Source organism: Carassius gibelio, chromosome A4, assembly GCF_023724105.1.
Source record: "Carassius gibelio isolate Cgi1373 ecotype wild population from Czech Republic chromosome A4, carGib1.2-hapl.c, whole genome shotgun sequence".
NCBI classification, from domain to species: Eukaryota; Metazoa; Chordata; class Actinopteri; order Cypriniformes; family Cyprinidae; genus Carassius; species Carassius gibelio.
The window spans coordinates 27,186,468-27,208,885 of NC_068374.1; the positions used below are offsets into that span (position 1 = coordinate 27,186,468).

General features: G+C 37.2%; 2 protein-coding genes across 3 annotated transcripts; one reads left to right on the top strand and one right to left on the bottom strand.

Moving 5' to 3' along the window:
• Positions 1 to 291: 291 nt before the first annotated feature.
• On the bottom strand, positions 292 to 5,245 carry LOC127975350 (zinc finger C3HC-type protein 1). The gene is made up of 10 exons (XM_052579358.1): positions 5,063 to 5,245; positions 4,334 to 4,436; positions 3,807 to 3,957; positions 2,761 to 2,844; positions 2,558 to 2,685; positions 2,332 to 2,480; positions 1,987 to 2,239; positions 1,628 to 1,831; positions 1,189 to 1,401; positions 292 to 1,100 (listed from the first exon to the last, which is right to left on the bottom strand). Exons 1-10 carry the CDS (start codon positions 5,194 to 5,196, stop codon positions 1,029 to 1,031), a joined length of 1,491 nt encoding a protein of 496 aa, XP_052435318.1. The 5' UTR covers positions 5,197 to 5,245; the 3' UTR covers positions 292 to 1,028.
• Positions 5,246 to 6,766: 1,521 nt separating this feature from the next.
• LOC127975358 (kelch domain-containing protein 10-like) lies at positions 6,767 to 18,171 on the top strand. 2 transcript variants are annotated; one of them, XM_052579369.1, is made up of 10 exons: positions 6,767 to 7,069; positions 10,188 to 10,280; positions 13,177 to 13,398; positions 14,784 to 14,938; positions 15,024 to 15,172; positions 15,308 to 15,392; positions 15,591 to 15,657; positions 15,742 to 15,789; positions 15,872 to 16,011; positions 16,158 to 18,171. In XM_052579369.1, exons 1-10 carry the CDS (start codon positions 6,985 to 6,987, stop codon positions 16,365 to 16,367), a joined length of 1,254 nt encoding a protein of 417 aa, XP_052435329.1. In that variant the 5' UTR covers positions 6,767 to 6,984; the 3' UTR covers positions 16,368 to 18,171. The 2 variants fall into 2 exon arrangements, with proteins under 2 accessions (XP_052435329.1, XP_052435338.1); XM_052579378.1 differs by lacking the exon at positions 10,188 to 10,280 and having other exon boundaries at positions 6,768 to 7,069.
• Positions 18,172 to 22,418: the final 4,247 nt, after the last annotated feature.

The window sequence follows — 22,418 nt, forward strand, 5'->3', positions numbered from 1 at the left end:
GTTTCGGGCTACGTCATAAACAGTGGACGACTAGCATTTGTAGTATATTCGTAAAATTGTAGTTCTTCTAGTCTAGGATGACTGTTGTTGGGGCACTGACTGAACCCTTTGTTGTGTCGGCTGTTGAACATGTTATCTTGTATTCATGTGTATTTGTTTTTATGATCAATTTTGGTACTAAATAAATATGAAAAGGCACCCCCCCCCCCTTTTTTTAAAGGAACAAATAGTACAGCATTTTACAAACCATGTGAGTCAAAGGTTCAAAATCCATTTAAAATACACAAACAATGAAAACCAGCAAAAGGAACGCGTTTATTCAACTTAGGCAGACATGCACATTATTAACATGCATGATGCACCCCAAGCAGCACTTCCAGAGAAAGTGATTCAAAAGCAAAATCATTTATATTGGCACTGTTTTCTAAATATGGCATATATTTCACTGGGATGTGGGTAAAAGATGATAAAGGTTATAAACATCCTTTAAAAAAAAAAGAGTGATAAAAATGTTGTTCGGCATATTCACATTTATAGAAGTAAATATAATATACCTATTTATACAATACAGAAAAACACAAAAACCTAAAAACACTGGTTCTCCTCAGGTAAACTAGTTCTCAGAGCTTCACTAAAGCTTCCCTAAATGTAGGTTAAAACCCTGTGAAAGCCTCGTGTCCAGTGAGGCAGCTAGGACTATTTGGCTGCCCATGTGAGGTAAAGAGCGTCGGTCTCCAGTCTCTTGATGTCCTAATGCGACTGGATGGGCCCAGATTCAAAACAGTGTGGTAAAGTTACAATTTCTGAGAAGAACTCTGCAGGGCTTTCCTGCTCCAAGCCGAGGTCTTTCATCACAGGCCGCTTGATCCATGTGGATTTACTGTCCCTTTCCCAACCAACCCCAATACATTAAACGAGACTCACTTGATCAAGAAGCACTCGGAAAACTACTGCCATTGTTACAAAGGACATCATCCTACTATGATAACAATCACCAGGGTTTCCCAGTCCACCTTCTGAAACACAACTTACTGGGATGGGTAAGATACCTGCCACTGTCGGAAGATCGAAAACACCCTTTTTGATTTGTCATGAGGACCCTGAATGGAAAAAAACAGGGCATTAGAGGAATGAAAAATGATTGCTTTGGCAAAATACTCAAGTACAAAGTTGTCATATTTGGTTCACCTGGGCTGGACTGGCCCCTACTGGACTGAGGCTTCTCTTCATAGATAGAAACAGAGTAAGCACTGCTTTCCAGCCAGGCTGAGGAAGCTCAGCCTCAGAGCCAACACAGACAGAGCCTTCTAGATTGGCCTCCTCTCTTTCCACACTTACCCAAGGACACCAGTCTCTGTGCTGGGCTACTGGGTCAAAAACATTTCTGTGCATGGACCCTTCCTATAACAGAGAAACAAAAGTGCTTAAATGTGTTTAAAATTCAATAGATTTTAAGTAACAAACACATAAAATGCATGTCCTAATATTATATTGTTCTATAGTAATAATAACTTTATATACAGTAATAATAGTAAGAGACCCTGTCTGTGTGTGTGTGTGTGAGATATATATATATATATATATATATATATATATATATAAAACAATTATAATGGATCATCCTTACAGAGCCACAGGTAGAGGAGAGACGTGGGCGTTTTGTCTTTCTCTGAGGACTAGAGGGCACATCCACAGCTAGGTTTTCTCCTGGGCCCCTGCTGCGAGTCATGGGTCTCTTGCCCCTGGACAGGGGGCTGGGAAACTCCTCATGTGGAATAGGGGAGTCCCGGTTTCTGGTGTGGAGGACCTGTGAGGATGGTGTACTCTCCATCTATATGCATGAGTCAATGTTGACAAAGTTTAGATGGTTATGGCTAAAGAACATCAGTTGAATTTAATGGGAATATAATTGTTTACATGGAAAGTTTCTATTTCAAATTTTACTATATACATATGTTGTATAACTTCAAAATGTATATGACCCACCTGCTCGGAGCGTGTGGGGTCCTGACTACGCAGCTTCATTCGACATGGAGTGGGGGACTGGGATGGTGAGGTGGGCATACCCTTTTCCCCACTTGTGCCTTGAGATGGAGTCAATGCAGTAGAAGATGTTGGAGACTGTGGAGGATTTTCGATCTCTGAAACGGTCTCCATTTGAAAAAAGCTCCACATTCCCACCTTTCTCATGCAGTACGAACAAGTGAGGATAGGCAGATTCATAGCTTGGAGTGACGGGCTAAATAGAAACATGGCATAGAGTTGCGTGAAATAAAAGTTTAGCAGAAAATTTGCCAAGATTTCATTAAAGGTCACTGATTGGATTTTTACCTGGCTGCCCAACCACAAAGAGCTACGATACATGCTGCCACCTGTACAGAGAGTGGATCTGATGAGACCTTAGTAGGAGAACCACACTGCTTCACCTGTTCATCTTCAATCAGCTGTAGGAGAACACTTATTACATCTTCAGTCAAGGTCTGAGAGAGAAAAAAAACAATTATGAATGCACAGAAGAATCATTCTTGGACTTCCCTTTAAAAATATAATATCATACCATGGCTTTAAGTTGCTCTGGTTTCATAGCAGGCAGCTGCTGTTCTAGAAGGCAAGCACTTTTGAAACGGTCTAGAAAGGCACCGAGTAATAGCGTCGGCTCATTAACAGGAACCATCCAGAAGCGATCTGGAAAAAAACAACACTGTTGACTAGCAATGCCTGCTTAAGATTTCAGACAGACTAGTGGACCTCTCAAGATACCTGGACATGGAAAATCTGGCCAGGAACAGAATTTCTCATGTTGTGTTTGAAGCTGTTGAAGCAACTCTGAAATCCGTCCTTCATCTAAAAAAAGAGAAGTTAAATAAGTTGATGTGTGCGGATACAAAATATGTCTTCATTGTATAATATATATATATATAAGTGGTGGGCATAGATTTTTTTTTTTAATCTAGATTAATCTCACTGTAATCTTGGAATTAATCTAGATTAAAATGGCTCATTTGAATTCTGCCAAAAGACATTCAGAATATGTGTGTTACCCAAATAAAATCATGACTAAAAGTAAGTCTTTTAGAACTGGTTTCTCAAGCCAGGTGGTGCATTAGACCAGGGGCTCATCTCCTGTTTCCAAAATGCACAAAAAACTGCTTGAGAAAGCTGTAAACTAATTCCACACTAGACAAGGTGCAAACAACCTTTTGCCTGTTTCAAACATAATATGTCTGCAGTGCATATGTGTTGCGTATTTTTTTACGCACCCATGTTCAGGCGGTTGCGGTCGTTCACTGAGTTCCAGGAGCGGTGCGCCTGCAGCAGTGCAGCGATTGTTTACGTACCGAGTAGCGGACTGCAAACGCATGTGAAAGCACACTGCATACGGATTATGTGTGAAACAGGCGTGCGTCTTGTCGAGGTTTCCATTGGAAAGCTTCTTAAAAAAAAAAAAATCCCTGAAGCAAACCCGGCGGCTTCAGCTGCATCCATGTTAGCACATCAAGTTTGATGTGGTAATACACACAGGTTCAAAGACTCGTTCTCGACCCCCACAGTGCAATTCGGTTAGGCATACATCCGCGCTAAAATATCAAGGTGAAAGTCATCATAGCTCACTTAGTATAGACCCAGCTCCCAACCCAACTTTGAGAATAGATTAACGGCTATATTTTTTTTAATCGCCTGATAAAAGTCTCCCGTTAACACAACAGGTTAACCCCGATAACGGCCCACCACTAATATATATATATATATATATATATATATATATATATATATATATATATAGATAGATATAGTCCAAAACTTACATTTCTGAAAGTCCAAGGTTGCTTGGATTGATGCACAGAGGAAAGCCTGGCAATTAGAACACTTCAGCATGTCACAGTCTACATTGATCCAGCCGTACCGTGCACATCTCAGCGGCGACAGCGCACGGGGCTTTCCGGCCCATTTGAGACAGTGCTTATGTCAAGGATGAATTTTGCAAAAGCAATAAATGAGTGATCATCTTTTCTTCCATATTTTGACTTATTAACTAGTGAAAAACATGGGGCAAGACATAAATAATACACACTACAACATTTCGTTAAGAAATAAGAACTGTCAGTTCTGATTTCATGGTGACTAAGGCTGTCAGATTTTAAGGATTTTTTTTATTCATCACAGACTGTCTGGCAAAGATGAATCATAATTGACTAGATGTGTGATGCAACATCTGGAAATCACTGAAGAGTCCAACTACTGAGTTTGATTAATCTATACCAGTAATGCAGTTTATTTTGCAACACAAACTGGTTGCTGGTTTCTGACATCAAGGGACACTTCAAAAGGATATTGAGTAGGATTCCACTCTGTTGAAAAATGCTTCTTTGTTTGCTGCCTCACAAGGAGCTTCCCCAAGGCCATCTGGAGACAGTGTGTTTGGATCCTGCTGTGAACTGAGATGTGGAGAAGAAAGTGAATCAGCCTAGTATTATGCATAAACTATGGTACAAATGTTCCCGTTAATCCATATTTTCTCAGTCATAAATAGATCCCAAGTTACATTGCAGCATTGCAAGCACTTATTTAATTCCTACATGAAAAAAAAAATACAATGCATGCATTGGTCCAAAAACAATCAATCAATCTGCAGAAATATACATTTTAAGATCGATTGGGAACAAGGTGGTAGACCAGCTCCAACTACCATGCTTCAAAAGTCAGCTTGACGAGCTGGTAGCTTGTTTGTTGCTAGTCAAAGAGGGTATACCAGTATGCATCAGCTAGACACCAGATACATGTTGACAGGTAGATTGTTAATGTGGTTTGTTTCTAGTCTAAAGTCTAACTGGTGGTCTTCTTTAGCTGGTGGATTTCCCAAGACTTTTTAGTAAGTTAATGTTTATTTTGGATCACCCCCATGTTCCAAAACACAACTACCATGTTAGGTTCCATTTTCCACAAGGATTTTCAATCAAAAATTATCGGTTTGCTGTATTGTTAATCGTTCCTGTCCTGATGTCTTCGCGCTCATTCTTACCCTTTCGCAAAAAAAAAAATTTCATTACAGAGAAACTCTTACAAATTTAACACGTTGTCTTCCGAAGCAACCCCTTCGTTGAGAAGTTCTCGCACTTTGAGGGGAGAAACGAGTGGACTTTTGCTTTGTTTCTCGCCGTTTTCTGAGCGATTAAACCAGCCGCCGGGCGCCGCCATGTTCAGTGTCGGTCTCTAAACCCTCCCCCGCTGCATATGAATTGTCAACATTTTTACACACAGTTCCACCTCTTCCATTACAAAAATGTACCGTGGTAAACGTTTAAGAAGCTTTCTGTCATTTTTCAAAATTTCTTATTTTGATGACAGTGATTGCTAACACTAAAATTCTGATAGCTGAATTGTAGCAATTTTATTCAGTATTTTTGTATACGCCAAACTGCCATGACCTTGTTTTGTTTTCGTCTAAATATTGTTACTCCTGTTAGCATCTTAGTAATGTTAATCAGAGACAAACAAATACAAAACTATATGGTTTAACAACATGGATTATGAATTGTTTATTGTGAGGCTACATTATATAGTTACCATAGACTGTATGGTAGTTACATCCATTTTTAAAACAAACAGGTAGTTTGTGCAGTAAAGGATAACATTTGTTTTTCTGTAGTCACTTAGTAGGTAGTAGGTACTTATAGCTTAGATACAAGCTGCTGTTCTTGAGTTGGGCTGAGAACAAAATAACCACACTAAGACATGTCTCATATTGTTGTTTGACACGATTGATTTTGAAGTAGAAGTGTGAAGACTTGAAATGAAACAGCTTCTTTGACATTCAGTGGAAGGAAGTGAACAGAATGCACTGTCATTGTATTTTGTGTTGTGAAAAGATTTCACATTTCATAAGTGCTTACTCAAATATATGCCTCTCTAAGCTGCTATCAATAAGCACAATTACTTAGCAGGTACATTTTGGAATTTGATTAAAAAAAAAAGTGTGTGTGCAAATATATATATATATATACATATACATTTTATTATATATATATATATATATATATATATATATATATATATATATATATATATATATATATATATATATATATATATATATATAATAAAATGTATTGAACAGTTCACTTATGTTGCCATCAACAGGCAATAGACATTTGGTACCCATTATCAATGTGAAAGAGCTCAAACACTGTTTAAAAAAATTGCCCAGTGTATCATCAGCCTTAATGAATATAGGAAAGATAAAGCACCAGTATTGCTTAGATAAACGTGAGTCTCATGCAAAATCTTGTTTATTGTGGATTGGCCAAAATTTTAATCAGAAAAATGAGACTGATTATCTCTTACCTAACTAATAGTTGGTCAGTCTAGTAGTTCTTCAGTCTTAACAGACACTGACCACAGTATTGCTTAGATAAATGTGAGACTGTCATGAAAAATTTTTCAGTATTTGTTTTTTAGGTAAACAGTCCCTATTTTTCTAATTTGGTGAATAATAAATACCCCATTAATTTTGAAATTAATGCAGGACATGGCTTTTAGTATTACACTCTAATGGTTTTTTTTTTACATAAAATATCGAAAAACGCGAAATACAATTTATGCGACAAGCTACAACAATTTTGTATTTATTTATTTATTTGTATTGGACGTTTTAGGTCAGCTTGAAGTATTTAAGTCAAATCAGTTGATTTGGTTGTTAAGTTTGACGTTTACGATGAAGACTTTTATTGTGAAAGGCATAAAACCATCTGATTATATTCTTTGCTTTTTTTTTTTTTTGTGGCCATATTGGTTTTCATCAGCGTTTCTACCTTCACTTTCATTGCAAAGGACCTCCTGACCGGTCATCTATTTCGTTCAAACGTCTCTTCGCGGGAAGCATGGGCTGAGTTCTGCTCTGCGGTTCGCCTCTGTCTGCTGAAGGAAGCCCCGTCGTCTGCTAATGCGTGACTGTAGTTGGATGATTTCAGCGTGATTCTCGGAGAGATGTCTGCCGCAGAAGGAGCTCATAGCCCGGACAGACTCAATCAGTTTGAGCAGCTGTCTGGAAGGCCTCCGCTAAGAGCTGCAGGTCAGTGAGAAGTCAGTTAACAGCTTGAATTAAGCACAAACATAGCAATATTTTCCTCCATAAACATCCATTTCTATCTCATTTCTATCATAATGTAAAGCACAGTTATTTTGTATTTTTACATATAGCGCTGCTAGCATTTAGCATTAGCCGTGTCGCTAATGTCTTTGTTTTGATTACAAACTTTATAAATGAACATGTGAAATTATTATATTTATCACGTGTCATATTTGGCAAAAGGCTGTGCATTGTCACGTTTTGTTAGTCTGTCTGTAAAAAAAGTTTAATTAAATACTGGTAACGTTAGCTTGCAGATTGAGTCTGACAAGTTCATTTGCATTTTAGCTAACGTTACATCTGTCAGACTTATTTTATTTATTTAGGATGTAAATGAAGAGGATAGGAATATTTTTAAATACTTTTATACCTGCTTGTAACGTTTTCTTATTTTTAATCAGGTCTTTGATCAGCTTGTCGAGTGAAGTTTAAGCATGTCTTTAAGCTCTGCTAGTGTTAGGAAATACAAAAGATGGCAATATAGTTGTTAGATATTGAAATTTATAATAAAAGTCGGTGCTTTAAGTCTGTCATTTGTTTGCAGATTAAAGTTTTAAACAAAACTGTTTGGAATAACTTTGTAATCGTCAGCATAGTGATCTACTGAAATAAATAGGGTAAATTTGTTACTAAAGTATTTATTTATATTTGTATATTAAATGTAAACGTTCAGATCTGTTTGAATGTTTGACTAAATGATTTTTAATGCACACCAGCAGTAAAAAGAATGAATGTGCCGAGGCTCATACACAGAATTGCTCTGTGTTTAGTGTTATGTTTATAGTTCAGGGATGTATTTCACTTGGCTGTTTGTTTGGACTGTTAAATAGTGCCACAGATCAGCACATGGGTAAATACAACTCCATGAGTAAATAAAAGTCCGTCTACGTCCTGGGGTCTGGATCTACTCAAAGTCACAGTGTAAATATCCTGTGAGCTTTGCTTTTCTAATCTTTCCTCTGCAAGACATACGCAGTGATCGTTTCTGTAGCTGTAATGCATTAAAACCATACTGCCGTGTGACTTCAGGACATTTAATGATGTTCACACCACCCATCTCATAGCCTGCAGCTCTAGCCATCTGTATCCTCCTTCCTGTCTATATATAATGAGTGATTCAAATTTATACTTGTGCAAAAGCTACACTATGCACATCTTATGTATTCATCATAACAGGCTTCATAGATTGAAATGAATGCAGAATGTTAAATGGTACACAAAGGTTGTTCTAAACATGGAGGATGTGTGTCATGAACATGCATAATACACGCTTCTTGTCTGGAGGCATCTGGTTTATTGTAAATGTTGCGCTCAGATGATCTTTTGCATATGTAAATCATAAAAACCTTAAATATAACCAGGTGATTTGCTTGGTGCAATAGTAATATGTGCTGTCATGGCCAGAGGTTTTCATGTCTTGTGTGGACATCTTCAGGTTGTCTTTTGAAAGGGCTTACTGTCTGTTCTTACACTTTGGGTGACTTCTGATGGTCCAGAAGGCTTAGAAACTGCATAGCATCGCTCTGCCAAACATCACTGGTGTGCAACTATCATTTGCTTTCTGTAGAGCCAATAGAAACCAGTGCATATGCTTAAACCAACGTAGGCTCAAACCAGTTATCAGTGTGTTTTCATGTGTTTTCAAACATTGAATTCAGTATCAACACAGTAGATGAAACAGAGCTGTAAATATCAGGAGGCCTGGAAAAGTCATGGAATTAATACAAGATAATATAGGTTTGTTAAGTTTATAGAGTGAATATAAATTTGTGTTCATCTCTAAAATATTTTGTTGATTCTGAATTGCCAGTTCTTTATCCAGTAATCACAACCGCTTAGAAAAATCGTGGGAATTAAGTGGTAAAAGGAGTGGAAACCCTGATAAATAATTTTTTTAAGAAGTCTCTCATGTTCATTCAAAGCTGCTTTTTATAACTAGAATACAGGAAAACATTAATGTAGTGAAATATTATAACTATTTAAAATAACTGCTTTCTTTTTTCATATATTTTAAAGCTTTCAGCAGCCCTTACTCCATTCACAAGAAACATTTCATTTAATATTTTTTTGTAGAAATTCAAGGTCAAATGAACAGCATTGAACCTTGTAAATGTCTTTTATTCTCATTTTGATCATAATAATCCTGGCATAAATAAAAGTATTCATTTCTTTAAAAATAAAATAAAAACTGACCCCAAAGTATTTAGTAACAGCACCAAATATCCTAATATTCAATATCCTAGTAAATCCTAATTTAAATACTGTATTTCCTCCCTGGTTTGATAGTGGAAACACTATTTTTTTTTGCCCCTTTGTTTTCTTGTTATAACTTTCCTCCCTTCTTCAGACAGCAGCATATTTTTGTGTTATAGTATGGTACAAATGTACATGTTTTTTGATTTTGTCCTGTGAATGTGTTGTTCATGCACTAGTACCAAAGGGGTTTTGCTTGAGCATTAGTGCTAGTACTCTTTTAATTATTGTGGCCTATGTGGATGAATCTCTTAGAAACCTTGCACACTGAACACATACAAAATGGAATTGGATGATTTTGTTGTCCTTTCTTCTTAAAAAGAGAAAAAGAAAGAGGAAATATTGGATCCATCATCTTATCCAAGGAGAGTTCCATCGCTTTATCACTTCGCTTGTATGGTTGGCTCAAAATGATCAGAACACCTCTCAAAATGCAGAAAATCTTTGTATATATGATGGGACAAAGTTTCAGAGGCAGTGTGTAAACGTGATTGACTCAGTGTGAGCTCGTATTTATTTTTTAACGTGTGAAAATAAATGTGCAAGGGCCTTTAATGTTTTTTTTTTTTTGTTATTGCACAGATTAATTAAACTGTGGGACGTGTGGCAGTGAGGAGGTTTTTCTCCTATAGGATATGACATACCAGATCACTTTTGGATGTACATTAGTCTTTATTTTCATTTGACAACCCATTGGTTGACCCCTTGAGTGTTGGGTACGGTGTTTGTCTGTTTATGTGTTCCTTTATTTTGCCATTGTCCCTTTGTTGTTGTTTTGTCTGTCTGACTGCGGTGATTGTGGTAACAGGCTCTAAGAAGAGAGTTTCCTGGGTACAAGCTCGAAGACTCCTTGGCCAGCCCTGCCCCACTCTACGGATCCCTAACAGGTTTTTAAGAGAAGGTGGGTAATAGGCGATGTCCGCCTTTTACTGAACTTCAAAAAAGAAAACCCACATGACAAATCTGGAGGCTTCCCCCATGCTGTCCCCACCCTACCTCTCTTCAAAACTGCTCTTAATCACTGTGGTGTCAAGAAAAAAAAAAGAAAAGAAATAAAAAGGCCAGGGCTCTTTCTGCTTCGCTTTCAGTGGGGGCAAAGCTGGGGCAGGATGGCTTTGGTGTTAAAGAAAAAAAAACGGGAAAGGTCAAAGTGTTTGTCTGGTTGTGTGTGAGGGATGTGTATTGGTCCTTTTTATTTTTATTGATTGCGTCAGTTTTGTTTTTAGTTCCCTCCCATCCTTTTTAGCTCATCCCACTCAGGTGCTGCATCCGGGTTTCACTGCCAGGAAATTTGCCAGGGTGTGGTTGCTAGCTTGCACGTGCCGTGATCATAGTTTACCTTTGGACTGTTCAGATCAGTTCTTTTCAGAGATTCAAAGAATGAATTAACCATGTTGGGTGTCACCTTATCAAAGTTTTGTACACTGGGACACAAAAAGAAAAGAAAAGAAAAGAAAAGGTGTATGCATATTTTGTGAATTGCCATTTTATAAAATTGTATTCCTCAATTCGAAATATCTCTCTCTCACTCTCAAAATTGTATTAATGTATTTAAAAATGTATTGTTTTCATTTTAATAATGTTGAATAATAGTAACAATATATCAATGTATTTGTATTATTGATTGGAGTAATACTATAGATGAAACATTAATTTTTTATTGTTAAAATAACAATCATAGTAAACAAAAAATAATGTGTGTGTGTGTGTGTATATTATATATATGTGTGTATATATATATACATACACATTAGGGGTGTAACGATACGCGTATTCGTATTGAACCGTTCGGTACGACGCTTTCGGTTCGGTACGCGGTACGCATTATGTATACCGAACGGTTCGTTGGAGTAATTAATTATATTTGAAAAAAAAAAAGAGAGAGAAAGAAATATAATGATATGCGTTCAACAAGGTAGCCCAATAACCCAAACAACGTAACAGGCAACGCCCCTGACACTCCCGAAGAAGAAAAAAACACCATCTTATATGTTTATGTTAGGCTACTCAGCAGGCGCTCGCTCACTCAGTACACGCTGAAGGCTCGTTGCAAAATAGCCAATGCGTTTAACAGACTAGAAATGAGAAGATCCTCCAATAACCAACAGGTCTGGTGTTTGGGTGCACTTTGGATTCCCTTTAAGCTATAATGGTGATGGCAAGAGAGTGGTGGATAAAAAAACAACGGTATGTCGCATCTGCAACATGACAGGGTACACCAGCGGGATTACAAAAAAAAAACAAAAAAAAAACAGCGGGAATATCTGGGATATATGCGTCAGTACTATCTGGGAAAAGACGAAAAAAAGGAGAAACATGCACGCAGCAAACTATCCCTGCAGCATTTAGAAACTATAGCTTACAGGGAATCCAACCCAAACACCAGACCTGTTGGTTATTTTAGGATCTTATATTTCTGGTCTGTTAAATGCATTAGACATTTTGCAACGAGCCTTCAGCGCGTGCTGAGTGAGCGAGCGCCTTAGGGGCCGTTCACATATCGTGCCTAAAAACGCATGGAAAACGCTAAGCGCGTCTTTCTCCTCCTTTCCAAAGCGCTCGGGCAGAAGCGCTCATGAGGCGTCTGTCTTTGCTAAGCAACAATGACGTGCTCTCTCCATGAGACGCGGAAATTTCAGCGAAGGATAAATGGATTTGCAGCTCTAAAAATCGCTTGCAGTAGCTCTGCTACTGAATTTATTTAAAAATTGCAATCCATATACAACTATGATCAGCTGTTCCTTCATCTTGGCTGAGCTCTCAACGTTGTTACGGGAAAGGATGAAGCTGATTGGTTGGTTCTTGTCACATGACCCGCGGTGCGCTTGCGGCATTCTGAAAAGTTGAGATGTTTTTACATTTTGCTGTATCTAAAACGTATCGAACCGAACCGAACCGTGACATCAGTGTATCTTATCGAACCGAACCGTGAATTTTGTGAACCGTTACACCCCTAATACACATATATGTATATATGTATGTATATATTTGTAATAATAACAACAGATTTTATTATTATATTAATAAATAATAGCATTTATTTAGAAATGGAGTTGTTTCAGCTGAACTCCTGATTGTGTTTCAGTGAATTGTGTTTGGGGGAGAGTGGCTATAGCTTCTTTGACATGAACATTTAATTAACTAGACCTAGAGCTTTGTCTAAGGGAAGGAAGTTCATCTAAATCTCTGATTCCTGAATCTAGTCGATTCCATATCTGTATCCTGTTATAAAATTCTGAATAAATCTGGTTGGGGATTATGGAGCTTACTCGGGTTTTTATTTGCAGCCTGAAGTATGCATTTCATGTAGGATTGATGTGGTTGGATTTGCTCACTTTATTGCTGAACTAATTAAAAATGAGTGTTGATCTACTCGTTTGTGTTTGAAATGTAGTTAAAAAAAAATTGTTTGTTTGTTTTCCAACTGCTTACCTTTTAATAAAACCAGAATGGCTAATATGTTACTGTTATTGTAACTATAAACTAATAAAACAGTTGTCATTTTGTTTCACAGGTGACTTTGTGAAGAACTATCTCAAATGTGTATACCTCCTTCCTGCTTTCCAGAATTGTCCGGTAGACATTGTATTGTGGTTTCTCAGAAAAATTTGTTGCCGTACATTCCAAATCCAGCAGCAAACACTGGATCTCGTTTTTTTTTTCTCCGCATCTTAAATCATTCCTTCTACCTTTTAAGAAAGAGAATCAGTGAGGACCTCTCATCATCGCCACTAACTGAGCTGTGTAGTAGTTTATCTTTGGTCTTGTCATCTATATGCTACTATCTGTTATTGTAGGTCACAGAGCCCCCCCGGCCCGGAGCGGCCATCGCTGTGTGGCTGACAACACCAACCTCTATGTGTTTGGAGGGTATAACCCCGACTACGACGAATCGGGTGGCTCAGAGAATGAAGACTACCCTCTGTTCAGGGAGCTGTGGAGGTTCCACTTCGCCACAGGAACATGGCAACAGATCCGCACAGAGGGTTTCATGCCTACTGAACTGGCTTCAATGTCAGGTAAAATGTGTTCTATCTTTCTTAATCGTTTCTTATTTTAAGAAATTATATAGCGCCGATAGCGAAGTTAACAACACAGAGATATTTGAAGCAGTTTTACTCACCGCCTGCAGTTCCAACACACGATCGTGACCCTTTTTCGTTGGGATTGCATCATCCTTAAGAAATAAACGATATGCAAATCCGGCGTCAAAATGGGCCTTGTTTGTAAAACAAGCATCTTCGAAATGCAGGGAACAAACACAAACACTTGCACAACTCCGTTGATGCTCTGTAAAAATAAACTCCATCCACTGGTCCCTTAATGCTGTTTTTTTTTTTTTTTTTTAGTAATCTGTGCAGGGTTGTCTTGCCCTGGCAACCAAAAACACACTTCTTTTGTGACTTTTCGCAACGCTCTCGCTCTGATCAGTGAATGTCTGTGCTCTCAGTGCTCTGCTATACGGGAGCGCACGCTCTTCTGGCAGAAGTGCCTTAGGACCCATATAAGGAAATTCTGCTCCATCTAACGTCACGCAGAGCCATACTCGAAAAAAACTCCCGAAACTTGTGACAAACCGGAAGGAGTATTTTTGGAACAAAAATACTCGGTAACACTTTAGAATAAGGTTCCATTAGTTAATGTTAGTTAACTACTTTCGTTAACATGAACTAAGCAAGAACAATCCTTCTACAGCATTTATAATTCTTAGTTCATGTTAATTTCAACATTTACTTATGCATTATTTAAATAAAAAGTTGTGCTTGTTAACATTATTTAATGCACTGTGAATTACCATGAACTAACAATGAATAACTGTATTTTCATTAACTAACATTAACGAAGATGAATAAATACAGTAATAAATGTATTATTCATTGTTTGTTCATGTTTATTAATACATTAACTAACATTAACTAATGGAACCTTATTCTAAAGTGTTACCAAATACTCCTTCAAACGTACAACTTAATTTTTGAAACTTTGTCCATGTTTAGCATGGGAATCCAACTCTTTAACAGTGTAAAAAACTCAGTATGCATGAAATAGCATTGCACCCCCCCTTTAATTGAGTGTTATTTAAAGGCGACATTGAATGCAAAATTCACTTTATATGGTTGGACACAACTACCCTACAATGATAAAAATGTTAAATGAAAAATCAAAACCAACTCCATTATCAAGCCATTTTGATTTTCTATATGTATACACGTATGTGTATAATAATAATAATAATAATAATAATAATAATTTATTGGCTTTGTTTTATCTTGTTATTGGTTGTTTGATATGTGATTTTTGTTGTGTTTTGAGGATGTGCCGAAAGGCCACACGTCTGTTAACAGTAAGTCAGGTATTTTAAACCTCGTCGCTCAGTTGACCGTCATCTTTGTACATCACACAGCTGTTTTGCACGGAAACAACCTGCTTGTTTTTGGCGGGACCGGAATCCCGTTTGGGGAAAACAACGGAAATGATGTTCACGTCTGCAACGTTAAATACAAACGTTGGTCCCTCCTCAACTGCAGGGGCAAGAAACCCAATCGAATATATGGACAGGTACAAAAGCCTTAAGTTCTGATGTTTACTAGTAAACATACTAACTTGTATTGATTAATTGAGTGATCCCAAATTTGTTTTGAAGGCGATGGCCATAATCAACGGCTTCCTATATGTATTTGGAGGTACGACAGGCTACATCTACAGCACAGATCTTCACAGACTGGATCTGACAACACGTGAGTGGATTCATCTGAAACCCAACAACCCTCCAGATGACCTGCCGGAGGAGCGGTAACCTTTGATTTCCTTTTAAACCAAGCTAGGGTCCCTGAACACATTTATGCATGCCACCACTTTTTGTCTGATGCTAAAATGTCAGTCTGTGAACAGATATGCCAAACTTTGTTCTAAATTTGTTTTGTATAGATATAGGCATGAGATAGCCCACGATAGACAGAGGATCTATATTCTAGGAGGGGGAACTTCCTGGACTTCCTACCCATTAGACAAGGTACAAATGTTTCCATCAATTGCAATTTTTAAGGCAGTGTTCATTGTGTTACATGACATCTGTTGTTTACTGGAGCTAATGGGCCTTGCTCAAGAAATATGAAAACATTCATGTAGTTCATACTTAAATTTATCAGTTGCAGTCTTAATGATTTTGTTCAGAAATTGTAATGACAGTTTTCACAAATGTTTGTATCAGATACATGCATATAACCTTGAAACAAATTCCTGGGAGGAAATCACAACTAAGCCTCATGAAAGAATAGGTTCGTAATGCAATTCTTGACTTAACATCTGACAATGGAAAGCCTACTGTAAAAGTACATGCTTAATCAGTGCTTTTTTTTCAGGATTCCCAGCCCCTCGGAGATGTCATAGTTGTGTGCAGATTAAAAATGGTAAGGGGTTAATAATGTAAATGTTGAGTTTATGATCTGTTGTAGAGCTCTGTGTGTGATTTGCTGTTGTTCTTTGTGGCAGATGTATTTATATGTGGAGGTTACAATGGTGAAGTAATACTAGACGACCTGTGGAAAATCAACCTGCTGACGTTTCAGTGGAATAAACTACCTGCAGTGATGCCTGAACCTGCGTACTTCCACTGTGCTGCTGTTACCCCGGTCCGTTCATACTTAGTTCATTTTAATATTTTGAATTATGTATTTATATTATTTAAGTATTTATTTTTAATGTTTAATGCGTAGTTAACAATTTTCCAAAAGTATCTTTAACACTATTAAAAATCTAAGATCGTTTTTTTTTTCAGGCCGGCTGCATGTACATCCATGGTGGTGTGGTGAACATCCATGAGAATAAGCGGACTGGTTCCTTATTTAAGATCTGGCTGGTAGTGCCCAGTCTGCTGGAGCTGTGCTGGGAGCGTCTGCTCAAAGCCTTCCCACACCTGGCCCAACTTACCCCGATACAGCTGCTAAACTTGGGCCTCACCCAGGAACTCATTGAACGCTTGAAATAAAGAGGCGAGGGGACTGTGAGTGTGAGAGACAGACTGTGTACGTACTGTGCGTGTACCTTTTTTTTTTTTTTGCAGCTGATCATGGGCAGCACTTGAAACCAGTGTGTGGATGATTACAAAAACAGGATTAACTAAGGAACCCCATCCTAACAAAGCCCGCCTTAAAACCAAAAACTGTAGAAGGCCTTTTTTGTTTTGCTATGCACCTTTTAATGATTTGAAAATCAATACAAAACATAAATATCCATTAGAGAGAAAGACCTATGGGTCAGTGACCTGAAAGTAACTCTTTTTTTTCTTTCTTGAGATTGTAATATTGTTATTTATTGACCTTCAGTAGTGACCTGGGGGACACGTCGAGTAGATTTTAATGATGTATCTTAATTCGATTTCCTCTCCTGTCAAAGAATTATTTAAGTTTTATGACTCCCCACATCACGGCGTGAATATTAAATCAGCAGAGATGTGACCAGGGTTCGATTAGCTTGAGTTTCCAGGCAACTGTTTGGATATCTGAACAGACTTACGCAGAACTCTTGATGTCTGGGATTGGGATTTAAGGTTTTACTTAACTGAAACAGTGTTGAAAAATTAAATGTTTTAACAAAATGGGATTTGACAGAGAATGTTGATTTTTAGGTTGGATGCTGTTGCTCAGATTTGCAGTTAAGGCACAAACACCAGACCAAGTAATGTTTCGGCAGAGCTGTTCCCATGTTTCACTCAGTTTTGTAAACCAATCGTTACATCACTGTGAATAAGGTGCTCCTAAAATGACTTTTAATGGTTTTACTGAAATAAAAAATGTTTTTCTGTAAATCATCCCTCATATGTTCAAACAGACACATTGACAGTGCCTTTACTGACCATGACATGATGTGCTAAATTTAACAAAGCCTTGCTAAAAGCACTTTATTATTATTAGTTATCTCAAATTCTATTCTAGAACAAGCTGACCTGAATTTATAATGCAAAAAATGCACACTTAGCTTCAAGCTTTCTAGCACTTGATGCATTTACCAAAAATAAAACTATTTAAATGTCAAACTGTTTGGTCAGCACAATGCTAATGATATTTTGGAGAGATTACCTTCCTGGCATTTAGCAATAATGTAGCGGAGCATCTTTTACTTTGCTGACCTAAAAAAAATAAAACCTCTGAATTCAAAACATATCTGGTCGCAATGACAAATACAGCATCTTGAATTCAGAGTTAATGCGTTTTGCCTTGTTGGGTTATGTAACCGGTTACAATTCTTGGCCATTTAACTACATTCATTAGGCACCAGCAATTGATGTAGTTGAGTAAAATGTTTAAAGGTTAACAATTGCCATTAAACCCAGTTAAATTTAATTTATTATGACAAAGTAGCTTCTTTCTGGTATTAGGTCACATACATGCCCATAATATATGCCTATCCATCCACCTTCTGCCATCTTCTTTCTGCATGACTGGATTCCTGTTTGCGTGGGTCAGGATTTAAGTGGTGCTTTGTCATACAGGCGACGTGCAGACTGACAACTCCACATTTATTTTTAGAAATGATTTCAGCAGCACAGTGAAAAATTTCACTCCGTCTGGATGGAGTGACGAGAGTCCCTACAATTGTGTTTTTTTTTTTTTTTGAGATGAGGGGTCTCGCTGGACTTTGATTCCTCAGTTGTCCAGCAAATGTTCAAGGTACTTACTGGTTACCTGTAACAGTTTTGGGTTTTACTGTTGAATAATTAATAAACTTCAAACTGGCGGTGTTGAATCTCTAGTGTTTACACTGTAAGGGAATAAAAAATGTATTGTGATTCATTGCTACATCCATTTCTTTCACTTTTTGTGTGTGTGAATGTAAAATATGCGAAAACAACTGTGGTCAGACAGAGGTGAAAAGTCAAAAAGAATTCTTTCTACTTTGAAACACTTCATATTTAGTTCTCTCACCTCCTACTGATATGAAAAGCAGAGCAGAGCTGACTCATCATAATTATCTCTGTCCACGCTAATCACCAGAGAGAAAATAACCAGCGGCAACAGGTCTGAATAAAGTTTTTTTAAAGATATTAATGTCAATTAATGGTGCATATCAAAGAGAAAACATTTTTCTACAATAATGCTAACAAAAGGTATTATCAACAAAGGTTCAATTTCAGTATAATTTATTCATGAGGCTTATTTATAAACCCAAAAAAAGGTGGGGAAACATTTTCATTTAGAAATTGTTAGACAATTTCACAAACAAGTACAAAGAAACAGCAATTAACAATTAATTAAATGCCCCCCCCCCCCCCCCCAAAAAAAAAACAAACAAACAAAAAAACAAATGTGGTATTTTCTTGTAAAATGTTCTCCAATAATCTTTGTTTTATTAAATATTATAGTCTTCTATTTAATGTATATATATTTATATTTATACTATATATTTGTTTTCATATCTTATTATATTTTCATTATTGCCTCCATTTTATCATTATTTTCCTTCTTCCGCTCTGTATCTCTCATAAAAATATAAATAGGCCATAAATAATGAAAAAGGTACCATTTCATATGAGAGTGGTTTATAAACAGCCATAGGCATGAAGGATACTGACAGCATTGAAACACATTGATCCCATCCACAGTGTATTTGTAGTACTACCAGTTGAAGGCATGGTAACAGCACAGCACAACTCTGGTCTCACAACCTTGTGGCAAAAAAAAAGACATGGCAATCATTAGTATTAAAACATTAAATGAGATGATCTACTAATGTAAATGGCAAATATTATAGTCCTAACCTTCTTCACAGTCCGAACATTGACCTCCTCTGGTGGCATAAACGCAGGGTGATGCTCAAGGTCCTGATGTTCATCTTTGACACAGGGATGGTGAAAACCATTATCCAGGACAGATGGCCAGGAAGTGACCCACAGCCAGCAGGGGGTATCCCAACACAGCCAAACAATATTCTGGTTAACAATCCTCAACTTTACCAACCACACACTAAACCCCGAGAATGATTTACAGTATAATGATGGCCAATCCGCTAGATAAACAGTCTCACCCAGTAACGCACCTGTTTCAGAGGCGGTGTTGACACAGGGATTTCTGTGGGAACACAGCACAGCACAGGTGTAGACTCTCACCTCCGAAGACTACTTTACCTCATCCACCAGGAATGGCCCTACAATGTGGGAATTTCACACAACATTTCCTCACCAGGCTGTTGCTCTGAAAAAATAATTTACATTCAGATTTGAAATCAGTGCTGTTGTATTTCACAAAAATGTCAGGGAAAATTAGTTATTGGAAGCCTAAATTGATTATAACATGGAAAACAGCAGAGTTTGTAATGAATGTCTTATTTTACTAGGCTTTGCAGATCAAATCCATAAATTGTGAAACTATGTGTCTTTGAGGAAAGTTCTACAGATGTATGTATTTTAGACTTACTTTCTGTAATGCCTTTCCAATTGGCCATAAGAAATAACCAACAGCTGCAGACAGAGTTTTCCTATCACAGAATATGAGAGAACAGACTCAAATGGCAAAGAAGTCCCAAAGTGCAAATGAAATTGTCTAGTAACAAAAATTAATCCCAAAAGAACCCTGACATACCATATGGGATTCTAGCAATAGTGCAATACATCAGCAGACTAACCAAGAAGTAAAATAGGGATATCCACAAGCCAAAGATCAATGCATATATTACATTACCAGCAGTGATGAGTGATCCTAGGAGCAAAAGAGAGTTAAGCATTACAGTTAACAGACTATATTTTTTACATTCAAACCATACTTAAAAATGAAGGAATGCCATTTATTAATATTGAATATTAAATATTAAAATACTTAGCATCTGCTAAATGATCATGCTAAATGTTTTTTAGCCAATTATTTCTGGTCACAAAAATGTTCTTTCTTGAAAGGTTTGCTTAAAAAAAAAAAAAAAAAAAATTATATATATATATATATATATATATATATTAGGGGTGTAACGGTTCACAAAATTCACGGTTCGGTTCGGTTCAATACACTGATGTCACGGTTCGGTTCGGTACGGTTCGGTACGTTTTAGATACAGCAAAAAGAAAAAATTGGCAGATAAATTTCCTTGATTTTTTAAAAAATGTTTTATTTATTAAAACTAACAAAGTATGTGTTTTTTTTTACATTGAACAATGATGGAGCTATTCTTTACCCATCTTCTATGGTGTTTTCTTAGCAGCATACTGTATAAAACAAAAATAGCTCCTTATAAAAAAATTTTTTTAAATTAAATGTAATATTGTTGTAGTGGTTATGAACAAATACAAAGATGTAACTCTTTTTATATGGAACTCTATAACTCTTTATATTTAGTGTGTTTTTACTCAGTTGGTTCTCTATTTGGGCTTATGTTTTTTTGGAACAAAGCAGGAATTACGGTCTGTCTGAAATGGGCTCGTGAAGGAATATTGTAATGGGGCTCAATTACATTAAGCATGTTCTTAAAACCTGCGTTTTCCACTACAGAGTAAGGTCTCATATCCGCGGCTATAACGTAAATGCACCATTCGCTGCGGTGATGTCCGTATACGGAGCCCGGGACGTCACCTGTAGGAGAAAAAAAAGCAATCCGTGGCGACGGTTTTGCAATCCGTCCCCTCAGTTTATAAACCGTACTCACGAATTCATAAACTGTTCACTCGATTTAACAAATCGTGCCCACGGATTAACAAACCGTGCCCACGAATTTCCAATCCGTGCACTTAGATTTTGTAAACCGTACCCTCGGTTTTTGAATCCGTACCCACGAATTCATAATCCGTGCGCACGCTTTCGCAATCCGTTCCCTCGGATTTGTAAACCGTACTCACGGATTCATGCAGCAAACTCCTACGTGTTAACATACAGTTTTATTGAATATTATTATGTGGAATAGGTTTACAGCAAAGTGTCTTAAGTGATTCTCTATCAAGTGTAGTACGAGGTGGAATACAAAGATTTAATAAGAAAGATGCGCATTAAAATCTTGTTCAATTGCTGATAATCTATAATAGCACTTGATTATTATTGTGCAATAAACCTGGCATTGTGACTGACTCTGGAGTAATTTTTTCCTCTTTTGTAAGTTATTTTGGATAAAAGATTCTTATGCATAACCTGTTTAATAATATATAGCCTAATAATGATACAAATAAAAATAAAGTTATTTTTTATAATTTTAATTTGTAGGCTAAATAAATGAGTACAAGACAGTAAAAATATTTGTCATAAAATAATTTGTGAATTGCTTTATTTTTAAATAACCTTTGGACAGTTTTGGAAATGCTTGTGTACAATTCTTTCTTAACATGAAGACTTATTTTTGTGATTTTATTATACTAAGCTCCACCCACCTCACCCCACCTGCCGGAGTTAGATGCATGTTTCACTGTTAAGTGTAAAATGCGTGTCAGTTTTCAAATCCGAGGGAACGGATTGCGAAAGCGTGCGCACGGATTATGAATTCGTGGGTACGGATTCAAAAACCGAGGGTAAGGTTTATCTAAACGCACGGACTGGGAATTCGTGGGCACGGTTTGTTAATCCTGGGTACGATTTGTTAAACCGAGTGAACAGTTTATTAATTCATGAGCACGGTTTATAAACTGAGGGGACGGATTGCAAAACCGTCGCCACGGATTGATGTTTTTTCTCTCCTACAGGTGACGTGCGGGGCTCCGTACCGAGCCTTCAGCGCGTACTGAGTGAGCGAGCGCCTGACTGAGTAGCCTAACATAAACATATAAGTTGGTGTTTTTTTTTCTTCGGGGGTGTCAGGGGCATTGCCTGTTACGTCGTTTGGGTTATTGGGCTACCTTGTTGAACGCATAACATTATATTTCACACACCTTTTTTATTTTCCAAATTTAATTAATTAGTCCAACGAACCGTTCGGTACATAATGCGTACCGCGTACCGAACCGAAAGCCTCGTACCGAACGGTTCAATACGAATACGCGTATCGTTACACCCCTAATATATATATATATAACTTTGTTTAACAATTTTTTATCTATTGAAATAATACCGATATATTTTCAATGTGTTTACCT

Excerpts from the sequence above, each read along its gene's own strand:
- LOC127975358 (XM_052579369.1), top strand. The coding sequence starts at position 6,985 with ATGTCTGCCGCAGAAGGAGCTCATAGCCCGGACAGACTCAATCAGTTT. Across the intron at positions 10,281-13,176 it reads TAACAGGTTTTTAAGAGAAG|GTCACAGAGCCCCCCCGGCC; the intron begins GTGGGTAATAGG and ends CTGTTATTGTAG. Across the intron at positions 15,393-15,590 it reads CTTCCTACCCATTAGACAAG|ATACATGCATATAACCTTGA; the intron begins GTACAAATGTTT and ends TGTTTGTATCAG.
- LOC127975350 (XM_052579358.1), bottom strand. The coding sequence starts at position 5,196 with ATGGCGGCGCCCGGCGGCTGGTTTAATCGCTCAGAAAACGGCGAGAAA. Across the intron at positions 3,958-4,333 it reads ACAGAGTGGAATCCTACTCA|TGTCTCAAATGGGCCGGAAA; the intron begins ATATCCTTTTGA and ends TGACATAAGCAC. Across the intron at positions 2,686-2,760 it reads GCCAGATTTTCCATGTCCAG|ATCGCTTCTGGATGGTTCCT; the intron begins GTATCTTGAGAG and ends GTTTTTTTCCAG.